Raw genomic sequence first — 27,417 nt, 5'->3', positions numbered from 1 at the left:
ATTGGAGAAATTCGGAAAAAAACCAATTTTACTCAAAAATTTCGAACTTTGACTGATATAACTCTTTCGTCTTGCATTTTAGCGATTCGATCTATTATGATAAAAGTTAGAACTCTTCTGGGGGCTATAAAAACACAGAGATATTTGAGAAATTCGCAAAAAAGTTTTACTCAAAAATTTCGTACTTTGATTGATATAACTCTTTCGTTTTTCACTTTAACGATTTGATCCATAATGATAAAAGTTAGAACTCTTCTCGGGGCTATCAGAACACAGAGATATTAAAGAAATTCGCAAAAAAAATTTCTACTCAAAAATTTCGAAATTTGACTGATATAAGTCTTCCCTTTTTCGCTTCAACAATTCGATACATCGTGACAAAAGTTACAACTCTTCTGTGGGCTATCAGAACACAGAGATATTGGAGAAATTCGGAAAAAAACCAATTTTACTCAAAAATTTCGAACTTTGACTGATATAATTCTTTCGTCTTGCATTTTAGTGATTCGATCTATTATGATAAAAGTTAGAACTCTTCTGGGGGCTATAAAAACACAGAGATATTTGAGAAATTCGCAAAAAAATTGTACTCAAAAATTTCGTACTTTGATTGATATATCTCTTTTGTTTTTCACTTTACGATTTGATCCATATTGATAAAAGTTAGAACTCTTCTCGGGGCTATCGGAACACAGAGATATTAAAGAAATTCACAAAAAAAATTTTACTCAAAAATTTTGAAATTTGACTGATATATGTCTTCCTTTTTTCACATCAAAATTCGATACATCGTGATAAAGGTTACAACTCTTCTGTGGGCTATCAGAACACAGAGATATTGGAGAAATTCGGAAAAAAACCAATTTTACTCAAAAATTTGAACTTCGACTGATATAACTCTTTCGTCTTGCATTTTAGCGATTCGATCTATTATGATAAAAGTTAGAACTCTTCTGGGGGCTATAAAAACACAGAGATATTTGAGAAATTCGCAAAAAAGTTTTACTCAAAAATTTCGTACTTTGATTGATATAACTCTTTCGTTTTTCACTTTAACGATTTGATCCATAATGATAAAAGTTAGAACTCTTCTCGGGGCTATCAGAACACAGAGATATTAAAGAAATTCACAAAAAAAATTTTACTCAAAAATTTTGAAATTTGACTGATATATGTCTTCCTTTTTTCACATCAAAAATTCGATACATCGTGATAAAGGTTACAACTCTTCTGTGGGCTATCAGAACACAGAGATATTGGAGAAATTCGGAAAAAAACCAATTTTACTCAAAAATTTCGAACTTTGACTGATATAACTCTTTCGTCTTGCATTTTAGCGATTCGATCTATTATGATAAAAGTTAGAACTCTTCTGGGGGCTATAAAAACACAGAGATATTTGAGAAATTCGCAAAAAAGTTTTACTCAAAAATTTCGTACTTTGATTGATATAACTCTTTCGTTTTTCACTTTAACGATTTGATCCATAATGATAAAAGTTAGAACTCTTCTCGGGGCTATCAGAACACAGAGATATTAAAGAAATTCGAAAAAAAATTTCTACTCAAAAATTTCGAAATTTGACTGATATAAGTCTTCCCTTTTTCGCTTCAACAATTCGATACATCGTGACAAAAGTTACAACTCTTCTGTGGGCTATCAGAACACAGAGATATTGGAGAAATTCGGAAAAAAACCAATTTTACTCAAAAATTTCGAACTTTGACTGATATAATTCTTTCGTCTTGCATTTTAGTGATTCGATCTATTATGATAAAAGTTAGAACTCTTCTGGGGGCTATAAAAACACAGAGATATTTGAGAAATTCGCAAAAAAATTGTACTCAAAAATTCGTACTTTGATTGATATATCTCTTTTGTTTTTCACTTTACGATTTGATCCATATTGATAAAAGTTAGAACTCTTCTCGGGGCTATCGGAACACAGAGATATTAAAGAAATTCACAAAAAAAATTTTACTCAAAAATTTTGAAATTTGACTGATATATGTCTTCCTTTTTTCACATCAAAAATTCGATACATCGTGATAAAGGTTACAACTCTTCTGTGGGCTATCAGAACACAGAGATATTGGAGAAATTCGGAAAAAAACCAATTTTACTCAAAAATTTCGAACTTTGACTGATATAACTCTTTCGTCTTGCATTTTAGCGATTCGATCTATTATGATAAAAGTTAGAACTCTTCTGGGGGCTATAAAAACACAGAGATATTTGAGAAATTCGCAAAAAAGTTTTACTCAAAAATTTCGTACTTTGATTGATATAACCCTTTCGTTTTTCACTTTAACGATTTGATCCATAATGATAAAAGTTAGAACTCTTCTCGGGGCTATCAGAACACAGAGATATTAAAGAAATTCACAAAAAAAATTTTACTCAAAAATTTTGAATTTGACTGATATATGTCTTCCTTTTTTCACATCAAAAATTCGATACATCGTGATAAAGGTTACAACTCTTCTGTGGGCTATCAGAACACAGAGATATTGGAGAAATTCGGAAAAAAACCAATTTTACTCAAAAATTTCGAACTTTGACTGATATAAATCTTTCGTCTTGCATTTTAGCGATTCGATCTATTATGATAAAAGTTAGAACTCTTCTGGGGGCTATAAAAACACAGAGATATTTGAGAAATTCGCAAAAAAGTTTTACTCAAAAATTTCGTACTTTGATTGATATAACTCTTTCGTTTTTCACTTTAACGATTTGATCCATAATGATAAAAGTTAGAACTCTTCTCGGGGCTATCAGAACACAGAGATATTAAAGAAATTCACAAAAAAAATTTTACTCAAAAATTTTGAAATTTGACTGATATATGTCTTCCTTTTTTCACATCAAAAATTCGATACATCGTGATAAAGGTTACAACTCTTCTGTGGGCTATCAGAACACAGAGATATTGGAGAAATTCGGAAAAAAACCAATTTTACTCAAAAATTTCGAACTTTGACTGATATAACTCTTTCGTCTTGCATTTTAGCGATTCGATCTATTATGATAAAAGTTAGAACTCTTCTGGGGGCTATAAAAACACAGAGATATTTGAGAAATTCGCAAAAAAATTGTACTCAAAAATTTCGTACTTTGATTGATATAACTCTTTCGTTTTTCACTTTACGATTTGATCCATAATGATAAAAGTTAGAACTCTTCTCGGGGCTATCAGAACACAGAGATATTAAAGAAATTCACAAAAAAAATTTTACTCAAAAATTTTGAAATTTGACTGATATATGTCTTCCTTTTTTCACATCAAAAATTCGATACATCGTGACAAAAGTTACAACTCTTCTGTGGGCTATCAGAACACAGAGATATTGGAGAAATTCGGTAAAAAACCAATTTTACTCAAAAATATCGAACTTTGACTGATATTACTCTTTCGTCTTGCACTTTAGCGATTCGATCTATTATGATAAAAGTTAGAACTCTTCTGGGGGCTATAAAAACACAGAGATATTTGAGAAATTCGCAAAAGGTTTTACTCAAAAATTTCGTACTTTGATTGATATAACACTTTCGTTTTTCACTTTAACGATTTGATCCATAATGATAAAAGTTAGAACTCTTCTCGGGGCTATCAGAACACAGAGATATTAAAGAAATTCACAAAAAAAATTTTACTCAAAAATTTTGAAATTTGACTGATATATGTCTTCCTTTTTTCACATCAAAAATTCGATACATCGTGATAAAGGTTACAACTCTTCTGTGGGCTATCAGAACACAGAGATATTGGAGAAATTCGGAAAAAAACCAATTTTACTCAAAAATTTCGAACTTTGACTGATATAACTCTTTCGTCTTGCATTTTAGCGATTCGATCTATTATGATAAAAGTTAGAACTCTTCTGGGGGCTATAAAAACACAGAGATATTTGAGAAATTCGCAAAAAAGTTTTACTCAAAAATTTCGTACTTTGATTGATATAACTCTTTCGTTTTTCACTTTAACGATTTGATCCATAATGATAAAAGTTAGAACTCTTCTCGGGGCTATCAGAACACAGAGATATTAAAGAAATTCGAAAAAAAATTTCTACTCAAAAATTTCGAAATTTGACTGATATAAGTCTTTCCTTTTTTGCTTCAACAATTCGATACATCGTGACAAAAGTTACAACTCTTCTGTGGGCTATCAGAACACAGAGATATTGGAGAAATTCGGAAAAAAACCAATTTTACTCAAAAATTTCGAACTTTGACTGATATAACTCTTTCGTCTTGCATTTTAGTGATTCGATCTATTATGATAAAAGTTAGAACTCTTCTGTGGGCTATAAAAACACAGAGATATTTGAGAAATTCGCAAAAAAATTGTACTCAAAAATTCGTACTTTGATTGATATAACTCTTTTGTTTTTCACTTTACGATTTGATCCATATTGATAAAAGTTAGAACTCTTCTCGGGGCTATCAGAACACAGAGATATTAAAGAAATTCACAAAAAAAATTTTACTCAAAAATTTTGAAATTTGACTGATATATGTCTTCCTTTTTTCACATCAAAATTCGATACATCGTGATAAAGGTTACAACTCTTCTGTGGGCTATCAGAACACAGAGATATTGGAGAAATTCGGAAAAAAACAATTTTACTCAAAAATTTCGAACTTTGACTGATATTACTCTTTCGTCTTGCATTTTAGCGATTCGATCTATTATGATAAAAGTTAGAACTCTTCTGGGGGCTATAAAAACACAGAGATATTTGAGAAATTCGCAAAAAAGTTTTACTCAAAAATTTCGTACTTTGATTGATATAACACTTTCGTTTTTCACTTTAACGATTTGATCCATAATGATAAAAGTTAGAACTCTTCTCGGGGCTATCAGAACACAGAGATATTAAAGAAATTCACAAAAAAAATTTTACTCAAAAATTTTGAAATTTGACTGATATATGTCTTCCTTTTTTCACATCAAAAATTCGATACATCGTGATAAAGGTTACAACTCTTCTGTGGGCTATCAGAACACAGAGATATTGGAGAAATTCGGAAAAAAACCAATTTTACTCAAAAATTTCGAACTTTGACTGATATAACTCTTTCGTCTTGCATTTTAGCGATTCGATCTATTATGATAAAAGTTAGAACTCTTCTGGGGGCTATAAAAACACAGAGATATTTGAGAAATACGCAAAAAAATTGTACTCAAATATTTCGTACTTTGATTGATATAACTCTTTCGTTTTTCACTTTACGATTTGATCCATAATGATAAAAGTTAGAACTCTTCTCGGGGCTATCAGAACACAGAGATATTAAAGAAATTCACAAAAAAAATTTTACTCAAAAATTTTGAAATTTGACTGATATATGTCTTCCTTTTTTCACATCAAAAATTCGATACATCGTGATAAAGGTTACAACTCTTCTGTGGGCTATCAGAACACATAGATATTGGAGAAATTCGGAAAAAAACCAATTTTACTCAAAAATTTCGAACTTTGACTGATATAACTCTTTCGTCTTGCATTTTAGCGATTCGATCTATTATGATAAAAGTTAGAACTCTTCTGGGGGCTATAAAAACACAGAGATATTTGAGAAATTCGCAAAAAAGTTTTACTCAAAAATTTCGTACTTTGATTGATATAACTCTTTCGTTTTTCACTTTAACGATTTGATCCATAATGATAAAAGTTAGAACTCTTCTCGGGGCTATCAGAACACAGAGATATTAAAGAAATTCGCAAAAAAAATTTTACTCAAAAATTTCGTAATTTGACTAATATAAGTCTTCCCTTTTTCACTTCAACAATTCGATACATCGTGATAAAAGTTACAACTCTTCTGTGAGCTTTTAGATCAAATCGTTAAAGTGAAAAACGAAAGAGTTATATCAATCAAAGTACAAAATTTTTGAGTAAAACTTTTTTGCGAATTTCTCAAATATCTCCGTGTTTTTATAGCCCCCAGAAGAGTTCTAACTTTTATCATAATCGATCGAATCGCTAAAGTGAAAGACGAAAAAGTTATATCAGTCAAAGTACGAAACTTTTGAGTAAAACTTTTTGCGAATTTCTCCAACATTTCGGTGTTCTGATAGCCCCGAGAAGAGTTCAAACTTTTATCATAATAGGTCGAATCGCTAAAGTGCCAGACGAAAGATTTATATCAGTCAAATTTCGAAATTTTTGAGTAAAATTGGTTTTTTTCCGATTTTCTCCAATATCTCTATGTTCTAAAAGCTCACAGAAGAGTTGTAACTTTTATCACGATGTATCGAATTGTTGAAGTGAAAAAGGGAAGACTTATATCAGTCAAATTTCGAAATTTTTGAGTAAAATTTTTTTGCGAATTTCTTTAATATTTCTGTGTTCTGATAGCCCCAAGAAGAGTTCTAACTTTTATCATAATGGATCAAATCGTTAAAGTGAAAAACGAAAGAGTTATATCAATCAAAGTACGAAATTTTTGAGTAAAACTTTTTGCGAATTTCTCAAATATATCTGTGTTTTTATAGCCCCAGAAGAGTTCTAACTTTTATCATAATCGATCGAATCGCTAAAGTGAAAGACGAAAAAGTTATATCAGTCAAAGTACGAAATTTTTGAGTAAAACTTTTTTGCGAATTTCTCCAACATCTCTGTGTTCTGATAGCCCGAGAAGAGTTCTAACTTTTATCATAATAGATCGAACCGCTAAAGTGTCAGATGAAAGAATTATATAAGTCAAATTTCAAAATTTTTGAGTAAAATTTGTTTTTTTCCGAATTTCTCCAATATCTCTGTGTTCTGATAGCCCACAGAAGAGTTGTAACTTTTATCACGATGTATCGAATTGTTGAAGTGAAAAAGGGAAAACTTATATCAGTCAAATTTCGAAATTTTTGAGTAAAATTTTTTTTGCGAATTTCTTTAATATCTCTGTGTTCTGATAGCCCCGAGAAGAGTTCTAACTTTTATCATAATAGATCGAATCGCTAAAGTGCAAGACGAAAGAATTATATCAGTCAGATTTCGAAATTTTTGAGTAAAATTGGTTCTTTCCGAATTTCTCCAATATCTCTGTTTTCTGATAGCCCACAGAAGAGTTGTAACTTTTATCACGATCTATCGAATTGTTGAAGTGAAAAGGGAAGACTTATATCAGTCAAATTTCGAAATCTTTGAGTAAAATTTTTTTGCGAATTTCTTCAATATCTCTGTGTTCTGATAGCCCCGAGAAGAGTTCTAACTTTTATCATAATGGATCAAATCGTTAAAGTGAAAAACGAAAGAGTTATATCAATCAAAGTATGAAATTTTTGAGTAAAACTTTTTTGCGATTTTCTCCAACATCTGTGTGTTCTGATAGCCCACAGAAGAGTTGCAGCTTTTATCACGATGTATCGAATTGTTGAAGTGAAAAAGGGAAGACTTATATCAGTCAAATTTCGAAATTTTTGAGTAAAATTTTTTTTGCAATTTCTTTAATATCTCTGTGTTCTAAAAGCTCACAGAAGAGTTGTAACATTTATCACAATGTATCGAATCGCTGAAGTGAAAAAGGGAAGACTTATATCAGTCAAATTTCGAAATTTTTGAGTATAATTTTTTTTGCGAATTTCTCCAATATCTCTGTGTTCTGATAGACCCGAGAAAAGTTCCAACTTTTATCATAATAGATCGAATCGCTAAAGTGCAAGACGAAAGTATTATATCAGTCAAAGTTCGAAATTTTTGAGTAAAATTGGTTTTTTTCCGAATTTCTCCAATATCTCTGTGTTCTGATAGCCCACAGAAGAGTTGTATCTTTTATCACGATATATCGAATTGTTGAAGTGAAAAAGGGAAGACTTATATCAGTCAAATTTCGAAATTTTTGAGTAAAATTTTTTTTGCGAATTTCTTTAATATCTCTGTTTTCTGATAGCCCCGAGAAGTGTTCTAACTTTTAACATTATGGATCAAATCGTTAAAGTGAAAAACGAAAGAGTTATATCAATCAAAGTACGAAATTTTTGAGTAAAACTTTTTTGCGAATTTCTCAAATATCTCTGTGTTTTTATAGCCCCCAGAAGAGTTCTAACTTTTATCATAATCGATCGAATCGCTAAAGTGAAAGACGAAAAAGTTATATCAGTCAAAGTACGAAATTTTTGAGTAAAACTTTTTTGCGAATTGCTTCAACATCTCTGTGTTCCGATAGCCCTGAGAAGAGTTCTAACTCTTATCATAATAGATCGAATCGCTAAAGTGCCAGACGAAAGAGTTATATCAGTCAAATTTCGTAATTTTTGAGTAAAATTGATTTTTTTCCGAATTTCTTCAATATCTCTATGTTCTAAAAGCCCACAGAAGATTTGTAACTTTTATCACGATGTAACGTATCGCTGAAGTGAAAAAGGGAAGACTTATATCAGTCAATTTTCGAAATTTTTAGTATAATTTTTTTTGCGAATTTCTCCAATATCTCTGTGTTCTGATAGCCCCGAGAAGAGTTCTAACTTTTATCATAATGTATCAAATCGTTAAAGTGAAAAACGAAAAAGTTATATCAATCAAAGTATAAAATTTTTGAGTAAAACTTTTTTGCGAATTTCTCCAACATCTCTGTGTTCTGATAGCCCCGAGAAGAGTTGTGGATGCAACATACGCGATACGCATCAGGTTTTATTTGCAGCAAAATGGATGTTAGCACGGACAACAACCTACATCCATTTCTCGAGAGATGGATGTGGGTTGTTGTCCGTGCTAACATCCACACTGTTTTTAACGGCGGGTTGCAAAATGGATGTAACACGTAGTTCCCATTCTGACCAGAATAGATGTGCGTCACTAGTGTACGGGAGTTTCGAAGCGTTATAGGAATAAGGCCGCCGTGGCCGCTCTCAGGTTCCTCTCTGACTAGAGTGAGCTAGAGTTCCTAGTCCTAGCTCCGGTGTAGGCGTACAACCTGGTGCAACCCAACCCTAACCTTCTCCTGAATCACGAACACGGAAAAAAAACAAAATGGTGATCGCGGTATGATTTCTGTAGATTCGGAGCGAGGACATTTTTTTTTTAAGGTTATCTCAAGCGCAACGCGCTGTCACGTACATCATTCTCAATAGTGAGTTTATACCTCCAAGTATCGCACGATGGGAGCTGCACGAAACTTAATTTACGCTTGCTCCCTGATTTTAACCTTTTACCTGTCGGCCGTTATCTGCGAGATCGAGCCTCATTATGATGAGAAAATTCAACTGTCGGCGACGTCGACGGTAAGTTTCCATGAGATTTCTCTCGTTGGTCCTTCAAATCCCGTCCGTGATCTGTAAAAAAAAAAAATGAGTTATAAGAATTTTGTTAAATCCAAAAAGGATTCGACGTTTAAATTCTCAAGTCCGAAAGATACTTATCTAGTCCCAAGACTCAAACTGAATTTTTAAATTTTAAAGGATTTGAAAGATTTAAAAAAATTTAAAGCTATCAAAGAGATAAGAATATTCATTAAATGTCTTAAAAAATTCTTTAAAGGCACACCAAGGGCTATAATTTTTATATTTATAAAATTACAAGCTTTAGAAATGAAAAAAAAAGAATCTGTTTGGAATCTGCAAATTTCTTTTGACTTATAACATGTTTTATTTTCAGAAATTGCCGGAATCCGTGTCCGAAAAACCACAGGACAGGTTTGGCTTCGTACATGCATTCGTAGCATCCCTATCGGTTATCGTGGTATCGGAATTGGGAGACAAAACGTTTTTCATCGCCGCTATTATGGCGATGAAGCATCCGAGGTTGACTGTATTCGTGGGCGCGATAAGCGCTCTCGCACTGATGACTATTCTCTCAGGTATCATCGCAATAGAGTGATATCTAATAATTTAATATTTTACTATTCCTGGATCAATTCATGTAAAGTACATGTATCTCAATTCCTTAGAGATTGTTTGAATAGCATCAGTCAACATGCCAGATAGCAAAATCTACAGAGCAGATTTTGAAAATAACATTTTACCAATTTTTATAAATGGCAAAAAGGAAACAAATTGCATACAGTCTGAAATATTTGATGATGTCAGCAGATTGCTGTCAAAAAGTTTGAAGTCTGCTGATATACTATGTTAGCAGACTGTTAACAAATTCTGACCTTAATACATACATAGATAGCGATGGTTTTGCTATTAAAATCTGATTGAATTTGCTATCAGGGATTTCAGATGTACCAATTTTTATAATTTATAATAAGAATTTGCAACTTACTCATATGTTTAAATAGATTTGTTACAAATGACAATTATAACGTTAACATGAAGTATCTTATACTTTCAGTGGTATTTGGATATGCAGCTACAATAATTCCTCGTGCGTATACCTACTATATCTCTACAATTCTCTTCGCTCTGTTTGGATTAAAAATGTTACGAGACGGATATTATATGTCGCCAACGGAAGCGCAAGAAGAATTAGAGGAAGTTCAGTCTGATCTAAGGAAAAGAGAAGATGAGGTAAAAATTACAAATTTTTATCCAATTGTTTTATGTTTCTCAATTTATTGGATAAATATATTTATATCTACAACATACAATATTGTATGCGTTTTATGTAAAGAGTAGATATGAAAAAAATTATTAACTGAATGAGAAGATTAAATACATAATATTATAAAAATAGTTTATAACCACCCTCTTTTGTTCCTTAAACTGAAAAAAATCTGGACTACTCAATTCTTAAATTTAAATTTGATTTAAACTGTATTACAATCATAATGGCTCACAAGAGCTATTTATGTTGAAAAATGGAGAAATAATTTTATCTTAAAATTATGTGACCATTGTTGAAATATAATGCAGTATTTTTCTACACTAATACAATATTTATGATTTTAAATCGTTTCAGTGTATTGTCTATCTAAATATTTTTTTATTTAATTATAAAAAGGAACTACAAAGATTACTCTGTTGACAGAATTAATTTCTGAAGTGTAAAAGATAGTTGTTTATCTAAAAATGATATCTCTAACATTTTTGCAGGAGGTTAAATAATCTTTAAACTGTCATCGCTTTCAGTATGAAAAGGAGACGACGAGTACTTTAGTACAAGATCCTGAGACTGGAGTAATACGTAAAACCACTAAAAGTAGTGCACTCATGCTGCTTTCAAGAATACTCCTCCAAGCATTCACCCTTACCTTTCTTGCGGAATGGGGGGATCGTTCTCAGTTAACAACCATTATCCTTGCGGCAAGAGAGGTACCGTAACGTAACGATCTTACCGCGATAGTAGCATCTTTACGTGTAGCAGCATTTAGTTATGATCATGTTATTTTCAGGATGTTTACGGTGTTGTAATAGGTGGAATATTAGGTCATTCGTTTTGTACAGGCTTGGCGGTTTTAGGAGGGCGTATAATAGCGCAAAAAATATCAGTGAGGACAGGTAATTCAAATTATTTTACTATGTATACGCAATACATGTAAGTTAATCACAATGTCAGGAGCTAATGAGAACTAATGAGTTTGACATCTGTTGATATTTTTAGTGACCATTATTGGAGGTTTGGTATTCCTATTATTTGCCATAACAGCACTCTTCGTCAATCCCGTGGAAGACATCCCTTGAGGACATCTCTTCTTTAACTTCCGAAATTTCTATCAGTATTTATACTGCTTCGTGAACACTATGTATCGTGTACGTTGTGAGAATATTGTACAATTGTATTCTACAGTTTCTACAAAATCACGAAGTTAGCCAGGTGTCAGTTCCAGCCGACGAGAGAGAACTGTTTTCTTAATATAGATTAGATATAAATTATACAGGGTGATTCACATAACGTGAGAATTGTAAATAATTAAAAAAAATAAGTTCTTTACGAAAAATGTTTCAAATTAAAGTTACGTGATGTTGTGGGGGAAAATAAGATGACATTTTATTTTATTAGAGATAATTTCAAGATCATACCAAGATCCACTTTTCTTTTTTAAATTTATAGATTTAAGACCACGATTTGTATATAACAAATTAAATAGAAGATAGGCCAAAATGATCATAGCAAGATTTTACTGTTGAATTAATATTTCATATGTGATTTTTACATACAGCTTCCAATTCATTCGAACTATGCGCCGTTACTTTCAGTTTCAAACACAGTTCTTGAAAATGAACTAAAACAACTTTTTTTTTAAAGACAACATTTTTTACAAATTTTTAAAGCTGTGTTTACGTTTTCAAAACATTGGTTTTTTAAAATGATTTTGACGATTTCATTACTTATCTATGAACCTCTCTATTTTCGAGATTGTTAACTATAAGGATCTTTAAATAACTTTAAACAACTCTGAACACTTAATAAAATGTATCGAATAAGTTGTTTACAGCAGTTAACTTAATAAATATAATAAATACAATAAATAAGTAATCGATATAAAGCATTTTATCATAAAGTAAATTGATTCAAGAGCCTTACTTGATTGAAGAACCTAATTGTTAATAAATACGAAAATTGAAAGATTCATAAATAAATAACGACGTTGTCAAAATCAACACAAAACTGTTTTTTACAAAGCCTTGAAATGATCTCTTGAAGTCAAACATGCTACGCTAATCTTACTTCCCCCGTAAAATCACACAACTTTTATTTGAAACGCTTTCTCGTAAAAGGCTTATTTTTGTGATTCTGACGTTATCTTACGTCTTACATTAATCACTCTATATATAGAAGTGCTTGAAAGAGTATCAACGAGGAACAAAGTTTCTTTGCTAAGTTAAATGATAATACAGATTTTTAAATTCAGTATCTAATTTTTTCTGTTAACGATCATATATATAAATGATCGAGATGCCGCATACTTGTCGTAAAGTTCTCTTTAAGTTGGAAAATTCAATATTTAATTACATTACTATTTGTGCTAATGACATACTTCATGATCTTTGGAAAATTATTTTTTGCATTATATAATAGGAACGAATCATAATGCGGCATTTATCTAAAACGTAGGAATCCTCGTAATGTGAACATTTTGCCGAACTTGTGTACCTAACGTCTGTGCTTGTGTGCAGATATCATTATAGACTGTACTTCACATAAATAAGCTTATCGCCTGTACCATATTTGTTGCCGTTTGTAAGATACTAAAGAAATGTAATATATAATAATAGAAACAAAATACTAACGTGAAGCCGCATAGACGAGATTTGATGTAATAAAGAATGAGACAAAGGAGTGTTTGTTTAAAAATGAACATTCCTAATATAATAAAATTGTAAATAAACTTCTTCCCTATCACACCATACCGAATATTAACACAGTAAAGATCGTCCAGAAAACTAACTTAACAATAATGTATTATAAAAGAAAATTTTGTTATGTTGAAATATATAAAAACTGTAACATAGATATGTACAAATACAGAATTGTTATGTATAAAGATCATGTTATACGAATTTCTAATATTTTATATTTTTATAAATTTGTAAATTTTAACCCGAGAAATTGTAAACGCTTTTCATAGAAATTAGAACATTTTTGTAAAAGTATCGTATTATTTTATGATATGTAAGACTCGATTATACTAGAAATTACAAGAATCATAAAACTAAAACTCTTGGAATTCTACTAGAGACACTGTCGAATATTGTAAGAATAAGCCATTCGAAAATTCGAGCCCATAATTCTGTTTTATCAGACATATCAGTTTTGTTGAATATCATTTTTATTGGTGCATGTATATACATGTTCTATTTACACTACAGAATGTAAGTCTTCAGAAAAAGCGATAATTCGGAAGTTCTCAAATACAGCAACTTCGAGTCGTAAGGTTTTTAGATAATAAAGTAGATTCTATTTTTTTCCTTTTTATATATTATTAACTACGCTTCCTTCGCGTTCCTTCTTTGCACCTATAGTAGAAAGGTGAATATATTCTTCACATCGTCAAGCCACAAAAATCTCGTTACTTAAAAATTTAGTAGTCACGAATACTTACAGTAATGTTTATTCGCAAACAGTGGAAAAATAACTGCGATATCATTAGTAATCGTAATTTGCAGTTATATCGTGTACGCGTTTTATTTGTAATGTATAATTTAGTATAGTATATAATTTATAATGAGACTATAATTGAATGACGCAAAACCATTTTTTGAAGTTAAATTATCAACATTCGAATACGTACACGACATTATCTCAAATATATCTATCGTCTTTATTTTAAAAGATATAAAGATTTAAAAGACTAATTCTGAATATTTTTGAGTTACGAGCTTTTTGCGATTCAACGTCGCTTTTTTTTATTACATCGAGTAATAAACATCGAGGTATCGATGTTGATTGCTAATTACTATCTTTGTGATCTTTTGATCCTATCCATAAATATTGGGATATGACAGTTTTGCGCCTTAATAAATAGAAGAGATCGCTGTTGTCTCCGCGAAGCCTCCAGTTTTTATTTTTCATATAAAGACTTGTGTAAAAAAAAGAAATATTTATACTTGTGATATTTAAGCTTCAATAGGCATCAATCTTTTTCAGTACGGTGTCTATAGGTATATAATTCTTGAACATTAAAATATGCAGCGAAAATCAAAAAGCCATAATTTCTTTTCTTTTGTTTTTAATTAATAATTCTGTCTTTACTGCATTTTTTTTTTCTTTTTTTTTGGACAATACGAAAATCTAGATTTTTAATGACGCATTATTTAAAGTTCTCTCTACGAGAATAGGAGGTTTTGCGAAAATAACGACGATATGATGATTGTGAATCTAATCGAGTTCAAATAGAATGAATTTATTTAATAACCAGCGTAAAAAAATACGAAGTTTATAAACAACGTAAAATCAAATCATGCTAGGTATGACATGAGTGATATTCAAATCGTGCAAGTTTCGTATGCTTATACATACATGTACTATATGATCGTTCTTACATAAGTAGTAACATTATTATTATTATTAACTATACATAACAGATGGAAGAAACAAATTATAAGCATGCACGCATCATCGTTACATTATGAGAAACGTAACATTGCTACAGTTAGAACGCAGAACTGTTACAATGTTCGATGTAGCGCGTGTCTGATGGTGCAGCTATATTAATTTCTACGATTCGCGGTCGCTTAAGTCTTCTGTTAACTGTGCAAATCATTTAAATTAATTCACCGAAAGCAAGTAAACAATCTCGCAGAGTCGCACGTAAGATGACTGTGGTGGAAAATCAGTGATGAACGCTATGGGATTGAACATTTTGAGACGCGAATAAATAAGTCGGACAAATATACTCATCTTACACATACATGTATATACGTATCGTCCCGCTTACCTAATTAATACACTTATTCTTAATCATTCATAGTGGGTTGGGCTGGGAGGGAGTCATTCTACATTGTGCTTCGAGGGCTCGGAGTTTCTCGAGCCTGTACAGTGGATCCATTAAGTCCTTTTCATCAGCAACTGCGGCCGAAGATTCGGTGGTTTCTGCATTATTCATTTTGCATTATTTGTTATGCATTATTTACTAAATAGTGCAGCGTAACAAATCATTTTACAGTTTTGATTTGGTCGTCTGTTTGTCCATTTGTCTGTCCGTCAGCAAAATTTTTCAAAAACTTTTTTCAAACTTTGTTTTAGATCTTAGTTTTATCAAGGCAAAATATAAAGGTGCGTTTAAAGAGACCCCATTTATTACATGATTAAATAATTAAAGACTATTTTATTTTGCATGGATTACAACGTATCAGATTCCGAAAGTTCAAATAAAACTCTTGAATTTTCTAATTTGTATATATATATATATATATATATATTTTTTTTTTTTACTGACACAATAAAAAAGCAAGTCATTTTGTTAATATTGTTTTATCCTTACAAAAAAATAATTAATTATAATTAATTAATTAAGTTAACTAACGCTGCTTACCTGTAGAGTATTGATTGTTGGCTTGTGACAAAATATTTTGGTTTTTTCGTGCCTGGTCGATCTCCTTTAATCCCTGTTCTATGAAGTCTTGAAAAAACTGATGGGATTTGACCAAAAATGGTTGTACATCAGCCTCAGGGTATTGAAGTTTGAAATCGTATAACTGCACAAGGCCCTATGAAAATATATAATCATATAATTAAAAATGCAATTTAAATCATAAAAACATGATTAAGAGTCTAAGAAATAAGTAAGAACAATACCAAGCATTTTGAAGTAAAAAAGATTCACTAACAATTTTTGCGAATACTTAATAATATTTATAATCGGAATATATTTTATGTTATATTTGAAAAGACATTTATTTGTACATATATACATACCTCTTGCATGTGTTCTTTTGATCCAATCTTTTTAAAAATTTCGGCCAATTGTTGACGAGTGGACTTGGATAAGTGTTTCGGCGTTCTTCCTACATTATTCGATTTTGGTATCGCTTTTGCTGCAGCGTTTATCTCGTCTGGCTTAAGACTCTATTGAAATAAATGTCATTAATTAATTCATGATATACATAATTTCATTATATCTATACAATTATGTATCTATATTAATATATACCTAATATCAATGATATATGACGTAACATTATTGAAAAAAAATATATATGTATATATAACGCAAACTAACCGCAATTAATCTTATTAAGTAAGCGTGTAATTCAGATTCATTCGTGTTGTTTATTAGCGTCAAGTGATTAAGTATCGAACTGCCTTTCACCCTGGTCATACTGTGAAGAACTGTCTTGACTGTCCGTAACGGAGTATCGGACTTTCGTTTCTTCCACCACGTAGTAGGATAATCCTATAAAGATAATATACATAATATAAATATATATATGTTACTGCATTGAAATATTTAAAACATAATCGGAAAAATACAATTGCAACATTAACTCATTAATTACTCGTGTAAGTTGGAAAATATGGCAATTCTTCTTGTATATATTCTTATTTACTTGAATAATCGAATATATAAGAAATTGTAATACCTTAAGAAAACGGTGAACTTCCAAGAGTATCGTATCATAATCTAAATCAGCGGCCCAATTGGACATTGTTTTCACTATTTTCCATAAACATTTCATCACCAGCTCTTCATATTTCGAAGGAACATTTGATTCGGCGCAGGAATGAAGAAGTTTGATCAATACACTAGAAATGAAAGTAATAAATATAATACAAAAAAAATTAAAATAATCGCAATAAATATCGCGTTATTGTTTCTATCATAAATCGTACCATATAATAGTGGTATGATTAGAATTGTCAATAATTTTCACCATGATATTATTGATCACTCTGTAATATGCTCCAGCTTGATGCAAATGCTCCAACTTGTTTTCGGCCAACAGACTTATCATCTGATCTACTAATTCTTTCAAATGCATAAAAGGGACATTCTTCCCGAGAAATCCGGTATCGTAAAACTAGAAAAAAATCAATTTTTTAAAAACACTAATTCAAATTAAAGTTTCTCATAAAAATTACATCTTTATCTACTAAATCTTTTTTTTTAATTTCTTATCAATTGTTAAAAAATTAAATTTATTTTCTTTATATATATTAAATCCCTTGCATTAAAATACAATCCAAAACAACGACATGATTAGGAGTTAAGAGAATTACACTTACCACAAGTATAACTAGGAAAGTATTTCTAAAGCCTCTGGATACGTCCGCGTTTTCTTGACGTAACGGATATGTTTGCAATAGCTTGAGTTGCATATTTATTGAACCGATGAATTTATCCTCTCTGGATTGTAAGTTTGCCGCTTGATGAGATTTTAATAACTGTAATGTAGAAACGCTATGTGTGTGTGTGTATATATATATATATATATATATATATATATATATATATATATATATTATATATATATATATACACACACACACACATATACACACACACACACACACACACACACACACACACACACATTATGTAAAAATTCAGAACAGAAAATTTTGTAATAATTAAAAAAAAACGAATGCTTAGAAAGTACTAATTTTAAATTCCAACGCCCACGATATGATTGCAGAAATCGCAACAATAAGAGCTATACTAAATATTTTTAAAAATCTTCAATTTTATATGTTTTTAATTCGAACATTAAAAGAATAAATACAAACGTTTTCTATTGCATTCATGGATTGTATCGCCGTAGACAAATCCATACTGGCCATAGATAAGATGTTACGCTCGAGTGTGTCATCTTTACTGCTAGCAGTAGGTGATACAACAGACGATGATTTCGACACTAATAATTTCGGAGGCGAAATTGGTATCATTCTAAAAAATTAAATAAAAAATTAGTAATTTGATAAATAACAATTAATAATAAGCACCCCATTAATAGTTCAAATGAAATGTCATATATTATTAAATAACCAATTTAATTATTAATAATTCTATCACTCTGCGATCTTTTTACGATCAATAATATTGTACAATATTCTCCTAAACAATTCAAAACAAACCCAACATAGCCTCTAGACGATCAATAATATCGTGCAATATTCAAATGTACAATAATATTGATCGTCTAGGTGCCCCTTTAAGCTTAACTTACTGCGTCTTGGGCGGGTTTAACACGTTAACTGGCGGTTCGTTCAAATCTGATAAGCTAGGTTCCACTAATATTGGATTACGATATTTCACTGGTGCACTCAATTCAAGCCTCTGTAAGAATTCCATGTCCAGTCCAAAAGGACCCGTTGGAACCTTTGCTTGCATTAATGTAGGAGAATTCCTAGAAAATAAACACATTGCATATAGATATGTTGACGAAATCTTTGACACTTAAAGGAATAACACACATCATAGATCAGAACCAACACTACTATTTGAATACAATATCGATTAAAGATATTTAATAACAAAATTAATATATTGCAGCAATAAAAAAAGTAAAAAAGTCTTTAATAAATTGCATAAATTGCATAAACTGCGTAAAGCAACGTGAAGTAGAGAAGAGTAGGAAATTCTCGTGTATTTATCAATTTATATATTATCTAATTTTTTATACATATATATCACTCTGATAAGATAAGCAAGTTGGAAAAACAATATGTTGTAAGTAAATTATTGTGCTAAAGAATATATTATTTATTATTTTAATCGTGTAAGTCCCATATAAACCCTTTTTGCATTTCCTGTTTCTAAAACGAAAGATGCATATTCAAGCATATGGAAGAGAAAAAGAGAAAGAAAGAGAAAGAGAGAGAGAATAAAAATGAAACAAATTAAAGCTCAAAAAATTTAATTAAAATAAACAAATTCAAAACAAAATTCAGTAATAAACAAGCAGGATAAAATTCCGCGACATTTCCCAGCACCATGTTGTTAGAGCACGACACAGGCACAGGTGTGTAAATCATTAAAATAAGCAACAAACGTTTTCGCATCATCTCGATCGGAAAGATGATTTTGCGTTTCATGACCGTTGACAATTTCCTGATCCGTTTTTGAAGAAGACTCGGACGTAATGATCAGAGAAGGCACTTGCTCGTCCTTATTGTCAGTAGTGCCCATGGCACATGCCCTATGAATATGTTAAAAGCGAAGCATGTGCGAACATGAGTGATTTGAAAATAATATTTTCCATGAAAAAATAATATTAGAAAAAAAATAAAAATATGATTAAAAAGAACGGAATTATTTTGTTAAACAATCAACACGATAGCAGTGCAGCAATCATGTAATGTAACGTAAAAATGACTCACAGTTCTGGTACTGATTCCATTGGCTCGACAATTTCTTCCTGTTCTTCTTCGTCATCCTCCACCTCCATGTCATCAGTCGGTGGATTGGAAGTCGCGACCGCGGGCGTGGAAAGTCTTATAGCGGACGCGGATTTTGTGGGTCGATTCTTCGCTGCCCTTTTGATTCGTTCGTCCAACAGAGACTTATCTTTCTCCGATATCTGTAAAAAAAAAAAAACGTAATTGATTGACGTTTCTTTTTCTTAAGTTAATTAAATTCATGTACCTGGCCAATGAGCTTGAATACACGTTCCCCTTGAAGGAAGTAGGCCTGAACGATGCAGTTTAACGCGGCATTGCGAACGGAATTATCGCGATCAGCTATCTGCTTCGCAATTTCCTTCAATGCCGCAGACGGCGTGGGTTGACAGACAGAAACTCCATAATTGTCAATTAGCGATCCTAATTGATCCAGGCATTCTGCAAGCGTCGACATATTATTAATTCAAGTATTTTGTAACATTTTGTATGGAAGTCGGTAATCAATTACCTGTTCGTTGTCGAGCATTCTTCGACTTCAAACCCTCCATTACGTATGAGAATAATTTGCTCACGGGATATACCAGAGCCATTTGCTTGAATAAAGCTCGCACACCATTACGGACAGCATCCTTCGGGTCACCTATCTATTGATCAATACAGCAGATATAATAATGTTACGTGTAAAAAGATGAATAAATATGGGAAATAATAAAACGAAATTAACATACTTTGATAATAAGATAAGGTATAAACGATGCTGCCTCAGTTTCCAACATGTGATACTGATCTTCAATTAACATATTAAAGACCAATTGTAAGTAATCCAATCCTTTCAGAAGTACCGACGGATTAGTATCGAAAAATCGCAATGTCAACCATTTAAGAATAAGATCCAGATTAGACACCAATGCTTTGCTGTTTTCAGCAAGATCCTGTTAAAAGGAATATAAAAATTAAGAATAAATATATAAATATATATATATATATATATATATATATATATATATAATTTCTTTTTACGAATTTTATGTGGTAAATTACTTTCAAAATTTTTATTGACACTTTTTAGAGAGCCAAACAAATTTACACATAATATAAATTAATTTTACTTTTATATAATACAATTAAAGATTATTATAGAAACAAATATTAAAAATGCTAATTTTTTTTGTATAAAATTTATAAGACATTGAACATTTGAATACTGACTTTTTTCATGTACGTATTTTGATTCGTATATATATTTACCTCGGTGAGCGATTCGATAGCCTTTAGATGATATCGAAAATCGGAATGAAACATGTTCGCTCTCAAAGTTTTATTTACATTTGCAGCGGTCATAAGATCCTTTAGAAGCTCGACAAATTCTTCTCTGGGCGTAGTAAAGTTCCACTTAAGTACTTTTAACTTTTGCTCATCAATCACACGCTGGTGCTTTAGATTGTTGACCACCAACAGCGGACCAGTATCGACATCGTCATCTTTTTTACGAGCGCTGCCTGGTTTTGATGATGCACCCTTCTGAAACAATATATGATTAAAGATACGTTGTAAAAAGAACAAAAACTATCTTTATAAAAATATTTTAATAATTAAATTAAAAAAATGGGATAGAGGCAACACTAGTTTGCATAGATTTAATTCATTAAACTATGTATGTTTAATTTTATTACCGATTTAATCACTTTCACTACTTTTGCACCCTTTGCATTACCCTTCTGGATATTATCGTCTGACGGTTCTTTCTTAGGTAGAGGTTTTATAGGTAAACTAGGACGAGCTTTGTCCAGTGCAGCAATTACTACTGTCCTTGATCCTGGCTGTAAGAGTTACAATTCTCTTTATTATCGTCATAAGTACTATTTCTTATATTAAATTGATAATTAGGATTATTAAATTTTAAAATTATTTAAAAATTTTAAAAGTTAAAAAATTCGTATACAAAAAACGCGTGTGCGATCGTGACATAGAGTTGTGCGTCTGCTTTCTGCTTGCCGATGGCCCAGGTTCAAATTCGATCATAATCAGATTTATATTTGAACGCCATTTCTCAAACTAATAGCAAACTAAGAAGTATTTTACTATAAGAATTCCTCTAAATATATTCAGAATATATTAAAATTGTATATCTACATATAAATTGTAAAAAAAGCACATTACAGGAATAGAGATCGCCGCGCTTCTGACGAGAGACTAAAAATCAAAAGAAAGAACATGGAAAATATCTTGTAATTCGCACCTTCAGTTTTTCAGTGTTCCTAACCATCGCTTCGTAGGAAAGATGAATCATGAAACCAAGAACAGCTTCCTGAGCGTTCTTTCGTACGTCCGAGTTACGATCTTCCAGATTAGCATATAAGAAAGGAAGACATACGAAAAGCTCCTCCTTAGAAATTTGTTTCACCGGAATAGGAGGCAATTTTTGCGCCAGCCAACTCCACAGTTCGGATCGCAACATTGGCGAGCCTGTCTTCAATGCATCGCCTACCATCTCGCCATCGAAGAACTCTTTATAACCGCACTGATCTCCCCACGTATTGATACAAGAGATCGCGGCCGCTCTGATCCAATTTTTGCTGTCGCCCAAACATTGCAGAAACCCGGGAAATAAGGTGCGAACGTGTTGCTTTACCGGTGGTCCAATAGCCGTCGCTAATGTTTCGCATATGCCTAAAGCATATTTAAAACAAATATAAATATAATATTTTTCCGGAATTATAATACTAAGTTAAAGTAAAATTTCTAATAGTCCAATGATATTCATTAAAAAGCCAGTTTGTGACCAGAAATTTCAATAATTAATAATTACTTTATTTTATTAATATATAAGTTATTACATAATAAAAAAAACAGTTGTAAAATTAATATAAATTACTGACCTAGAGCTGCTTGGGCAATCTTGCTATTGCTGTCGACGAGACGTAGGGCCAACCCCTGCGGCAAATCGCCGATGGTCGGCTTAATAAACCTCGTTTCGCTGAGCAGAGTGTTCACCTTCTGTAACGCTTCATTACGCACTTTCCAATTCTTGTCGGCCAATTCGGTCAACAGCGCTTCGGTGATCTGCGTGCTGATGTCAACGCGCGGGACCAGCTCGTTAAGATCCGACTCGCTGTCACCCGCTTTTTTCTCTAATTCCTCGACGTCTTCGTCCTCATCGTCGGCGTTGATAGCGTTCGTCTTTTTGGCCTTGGCGCCGCGAATAGGCGTCGGTGGCGTTTCGCCATTACGCTTTTCGCATTCTTGCTCAATCAGCTGCCGCAACGCCGGCTTCTCGTTATCAAAGAATGCCAATAGCGATTTACCCATGTAAATATACAAAGTACCTAATAAGGTTATTGCGCTGGTGCGCACGCTGGGATTTGTTGCCGCTACCGCCTTCTTGATGTTCTCGATGATAGACTTGACGTTGAGACTAAAACCTTAGAGAGATATTTGACAAAATTAATAAATTAGATATTTTGCATATGTATCTTATTTGCTTGCGATTCAATATTCCAGCTGATAAATGAAAACATTACAAACCGAATTCCGTGAGACCGCGGCACAGCCACAGCAGTGTCTCCTGTTGCACTTTAGGATTCTTCTGATTGAACGCGAATGCTACCACCTCGTCTGCCACGTACTCGAAACTCGTAGCCTCTGCGATTCCCAGCAAAGTCTCGGTGGCGATCGAACTGTTCTTCGCGTCCGCCAGCTTTTCGGCGATGTCCATCAAACAGTATTCGGTCACAGTGGCTGTAAAGGGATGGTTCTCCGCTAGGTACTTCACAATTTCTACGCGTAGTTTCAACACCTGAAAATGGAAATTAAATTAGGTATTTCACATGTTTTTTTATAATTAAAAATTAAAAATTAATTTTAAATGGTAAATCAAATATATATTGATCTTAATCTCATCCTCACCTGAAAATTTGTGTCCTTGAAACCGGGTTTCTTTGCCAGAGTCCGTATGATCACTTGGGTCGGCACCTCTGCCGGATCCATTGTCTTGATGGTGTCCGACAATTGCGTGACCGCGGCCAGACGCGTTTTCCAATTGCTGTCCACGAGACCAGTGATTATTTCGGCTGGCAAGACCTGCGCCGCCAACTCCTCGATCTCTTCTGGACTATAATTCTTCTCCATCTGAACTGCTTTCTTCGACGTAAGATTTGTGAGTGATGATGCACCGCCCGGTTTCTTAGTCGTTGTCTTCTTTCCGATCGCAATACCGGTGTTAGGCCTCTTCGCAATATTCGATTTACCGTTTTTCTCCTTGTTCGTCTTGTTCGCCCGCTGCGATTCCACTTTAGCTGGAGCAGTGTTGGGTCGTTCCTTCTTCGTACTCGTCACTTTGACGAGTATCACCGCCTTTTCGGCACATTCTTTGATTTTCGTCATCTTTAGATTGTCAATATCTGTCAGGAATGGCATCATTGCCTTCTCACCGATCAATTTCATCGCTGTGCCGAGCGCTTCTGCCGAATTGTCACGTACCGTCGGATCTGGCTCGTTAAGCGTCTTCAGTAAAATGCCAGTATAAGATTTTAGCAGCTTCTTGTTGAGATTCGCAGGTGGAGTACGCGCAAAACATCGAGCCAGATAAGCAGCCGTCTCGGCCTTCACGGTCGGATTTTTGTTTTCTAAGGCAGCTAGAGTGTCCTCGAGAATGATATCAATGCTTATGCTTTCGTAGATAGCATCGGCAGCCTCCCGCAATGCCTGCACCACTGTCTGCTTCTTCTCGCGAAACTTTTCCAGAATGGCAGGCAAACAGGCGATAGCATAAGGGTGAAATCGTTTCTTCAGACCCGCGGCCAGACCAGCTAGACATTTCGCCGCCAGCGTAACTACCAGAACGTTGGTGTCCTTCGAAATAATTTTCTTCAAGGCCCTCACTACGTCACCGTAATCGCCGTTCTCGAGTTTCGGATTTTTTACAAGCGCTTCGAGCGCTTCCAAAGCTTCCTTTCGCTCCTGCCACTTCTTCGCTTCAATTTTTTCGTAAAAGTCTTTCGGCAATTTTAACAGAATGTCCACAGGTGCCAACAATTCGTACGGATCTATGTCCGGGATCAAAGCACCGTCCGCATCTTCTTCGTCCTCGCCGTTATCGCTTGCTGCTGCCGAATCGCCATTGTTGCCCATATTCTTCGGCTTTTGCGAGCGCAGATAACGCGTAGGTACCACCTTCTCATCGCCGAGATTGCTGAACTCCGCCTCAAGCTCCGTGATATGCACGGGTTTCAATGTGTTCAATTGCTGTTTCAGACGATCGCCCACCCACCGATACATCTCTACCACCATGGCTTTGCCCTCCTCCCGCACCATCTTGTCCCTATCTTCCAGGAAGTTCGCTATTTTCTTCATCAGTGGCTTCAAATTGATTACTTTGGGTCCAAATTCCTTGAGCGCCAACGTCAAGGTAGAGATGCATGCCGAAACGATCTTTGGATTCTTCGCCTCTGTACCCTTCAGCAGCTCTTCCTGCACCGCCTCGTGCTTCTCGAACTCGATATACATTAACGTAATCTGTACAGCCAGTTCCTTCGTCTTGGCTTTAGGCGCGGCAATGCATTTGGACACAATGCCATTCATCACATCAACGACTATCTTGCCGGCAAGCGCGGAATTTTCTGCGAAAGCCAGAGTCGCTTCTAGGCCCTTCTCCTGTGCGACCGCGTTACTATCCACCACAAACTTCTTGATAAAGCCTATGTACTTGTTCCATTCCGGTGACTTCTCATCGTCGATGCACTGGAATGTCTTCACGCATTCCTCGTATCCATGTAAACGTGCTCGCCAAAACTACATAATGTCATATAAGAACATTATTTAATGCAATACATTTAACTTATTTTAAGAATATTAATGGTATGTAAAGTATGTACAAGTGTAAAAAATATTTGTCGTATACAAGAGATATTTGTTAAAACAAAACTTATTTTTAGAAACCAAACATTAATTAGCAATTTATTGCCAACGTAATTGTATATTCCTCAATAATATGTCAATACCAAGAAGATATAATAATTATAATAATTAAAAAGTTATATTATTCAGATGTGCAAGAACTATTAGTAAGTTAAAAAATTTAGCTTTTAACATCATAAACACAATTACTTTCATGGAATTAGTTTGTTGACATTAAAATGGAACATTACGCTTCCAAATAACAACCTCTAAATAATGAATGTTAAGCTTGCTAAACAGTAAAACTAATTTATTATGACATTATTTATTCTTTTTGCATTCATCATGTGTCCAACATGCATTACACCATATCATTATTCCAAAATAAAAATTTATGCATATTCATGTACTTGCATGCTGATTAACATCTTGTAAATCTGATTTGATATTTTCATTATAGTAATTTTGATTTAAAAAATACAATCTGTTCATAGAGGATATAAAAAATATTAGATACTTAAACAATACCTTGTGCGCAAGACGCTCCTCCAGGGGCAATTTCATATACTCTGTACTCTCCTGCTCCATGATTGATTATCCTAGAAGAGTGACTCATTTGGAATATCCCTTGCATCAAAGTAACATCGAAGTAACACAAAGGGCTAGTAAACATATGCCTTCTTTGCATTGACAAAGTATTAACAGTTCAAAGTAAACATGTGTATAATTTTGCGATAAGTAGATTCGACGCTCGTTTCAATCAGAGCGTATTGAAAAAAAAAAAAGTGACATTGCATTAAATAATTAAACGATCTCAATCAAATCTCACGAATGACAGATTCAACAGGAGGCGACCTCCTCGTAAACTCTCTCCAAAATATAGCTGAAAATTGCAAGGGAGACGTAACGTACGCGAGGTCTGTTATCTCTTTACGACGTCCTCGTGCGTTTAATTCATTACTCGTCGGAGAAACGACGGTTGGAGGACGCCGAGCGTCGGTCGACGAGTGTCGTCAACTCGGAATAACCGAACAGTTCGACTCGGCGGGGTCAGTTTCGGTTTCCGAGCGCGGTTCCTCGTCATCGGGCACTTACCTAGCAGCAGGGTAGACGGCATAGATGTCGAAGAGCAGGAAGATTAATTAATACGCGTGGCACCGGAGAACGTGCGACGTCGGGATGGGTGCGCGCCGAAACGAAGGGCGCAACACCGGGAGCAGGCGCGATCACCGGACGACGATCGCTCTCTCAGGCACCTCTTCGCGCGGCCATTTAAGTCCGTCGCGTCGGATTTTCAAATGTACATGCCCCTTATAACTGTCAAACGGGAACGCAAACAGAGAGGTGATCGAGTATCTAGAGCGGCGTAACGGAATCCCGGTGTGAGCGCCCGGTTCGATGCAATGCGATGGTTCGGTGTCGCGCCGACAGGCGGCGCGTCCCGCGCGCGCAAAGCTCCGTTCACACGCAGGCGCGCGTCCGTTACGTCTGCACCTTCCGCACTCGGGTCTTTCGTTCTCGCTCTCGCCGATGCCTGGATTTATGAACTCGTTTCGCTTCAAACGCAGGAAGGTGCAAGGAAGTGCGAAGAAAAGCGGGCTGCCACTTATCTTTACTGCGTTTTCCCTTCATGTGTACGTACAGGTATATTTGTTACACGATATATTTATGTATATACATATATGGAGAATATATACGATATATAACCTTTGTTACGAAATTACCTCACAGATCGTATCTCGCTTCTATGTCGCGTCTCGTTCCTTTACCTTACATGGCGCATCGAGGAATCGTATTCGTCTACTGTCCTTTCATTTTACAGCGGACTGCAAAAAAAACACGCGTGATTTCTTTA

The 27,417-nt window shown here is 33.6% G+C and overlaps 2 protein-coding genes across 4 annotated transcripts; one reads left to right on the top strand and one right to left on the bottom strand.

The window, feature by feature from the left end:
* The first annotated feature begins 8,834 nt into the window (after window positions 1–8,834).
* On the top strand, window positions 8,835–13,387 carry LOC105194068 (transmembrane protein 165). The gene is made up of 6 exons (XM_011158796.3): window positions 8,835–9,223; window positions 9,597–9,798; window positions 10,278–10,453; window positions 11,015–11,197; window positions 11,278–11,383; window positions 11,487–13,387. The coding sequence occupies exons 1-6, from the start codon at window positions 9,101–9,103 to the stop codon at window positions 11,564–11,566; spliced, it is 870 nt and encodes a 289-aa protein (XP_011157098.1). The 5' UTR covers window positions 8,835–9,100; the 3' UTR covers window positions 11,567–13,387.
* Window positions 13,388–13,643: 256 nt separating this feature from the next.
* LOC105194069 (protein mini spindles) lies at window positions 13,644–26,925 on the bottom strand. 3 transcript variants are annotated; one of them, XM_039457115.1, is made up of 22 exons: window positions 26,658–26,925; window positions 26,091–26,161; window positions 23,574–25,457; window positions 23,193–23,463; window positions 22,547–23,089; window positions 21,907–22,337; window positions 21,341–21,487; window positions 20,916–21,185; window positions 20,396–20,599; window positions 20,176–20,311; window positions 19,912–20,105; window positions 19,647–19,846; window positions 19,319–19,465; window positions 18,494–18,673; window positions 18,054–18,213; window positions 17,553–17,711; window positions 17,160–17,347; window positions 16,910–17,072; window positions 16,549–16,722; window positions 16,245–16,394; window positions 15,862–16,036; window positions 13,644–15,419 (listed from the first exon to the last, which is right to left on the bottom strand). In XM_039457115.1, exons 2-22 carry the CDS (start codon window positions 26,148–26,150, stop codon window positions 15,292–15,294), a joined length of 5,964 nt encoding a protein of 1,987 aa, XP_039313049.1. In that variant the 5' UTR covers window positions 26,151–26,161; window positions 26,658–26,925; the 3' UTR covers window positions 13,644–15,291. The 3 variants fall into 3 exon arrangements, with proteins under 3 accessions (XP_039313049.1, XP_039313048.1, XP_039313050.1); XM_039457114.1 differs by having other exon boundaries at window positions 20,916–21,188; window positions 26,658–26,924; XM_039457116.1 differs by lacking the exon at window positions 19,319–19,465 and having other exon boundaries at window positions 20,916–21,188; window positions 26,658–26,923.
* Between the last annotated feature and the right edge of the window lie 492 nt (window positions 26,926–27,417).

The sequence above is a fragment of the Solenopsis invicta genome, chromosome 14 (assembly GCF_016802725.1).
Source record: "Solenopsis invicta isolate M01_SB chromosome 14, UNIL_Sinv_3.0, whole genome shotgun sequence".
In the NCBI taxonomy this organism is placed as follows: domain Eukaryota; kingdom Metazoa; phylum Arthropoda; class Insecta; order Hymenoptera; family Formicidae; genus Solenopsis; species Solenopsis invicta.
Note: the sequence above shows the minus strand (reverse complement) of the source record. Positions and strands in the feature narration are given on the sequence as shown.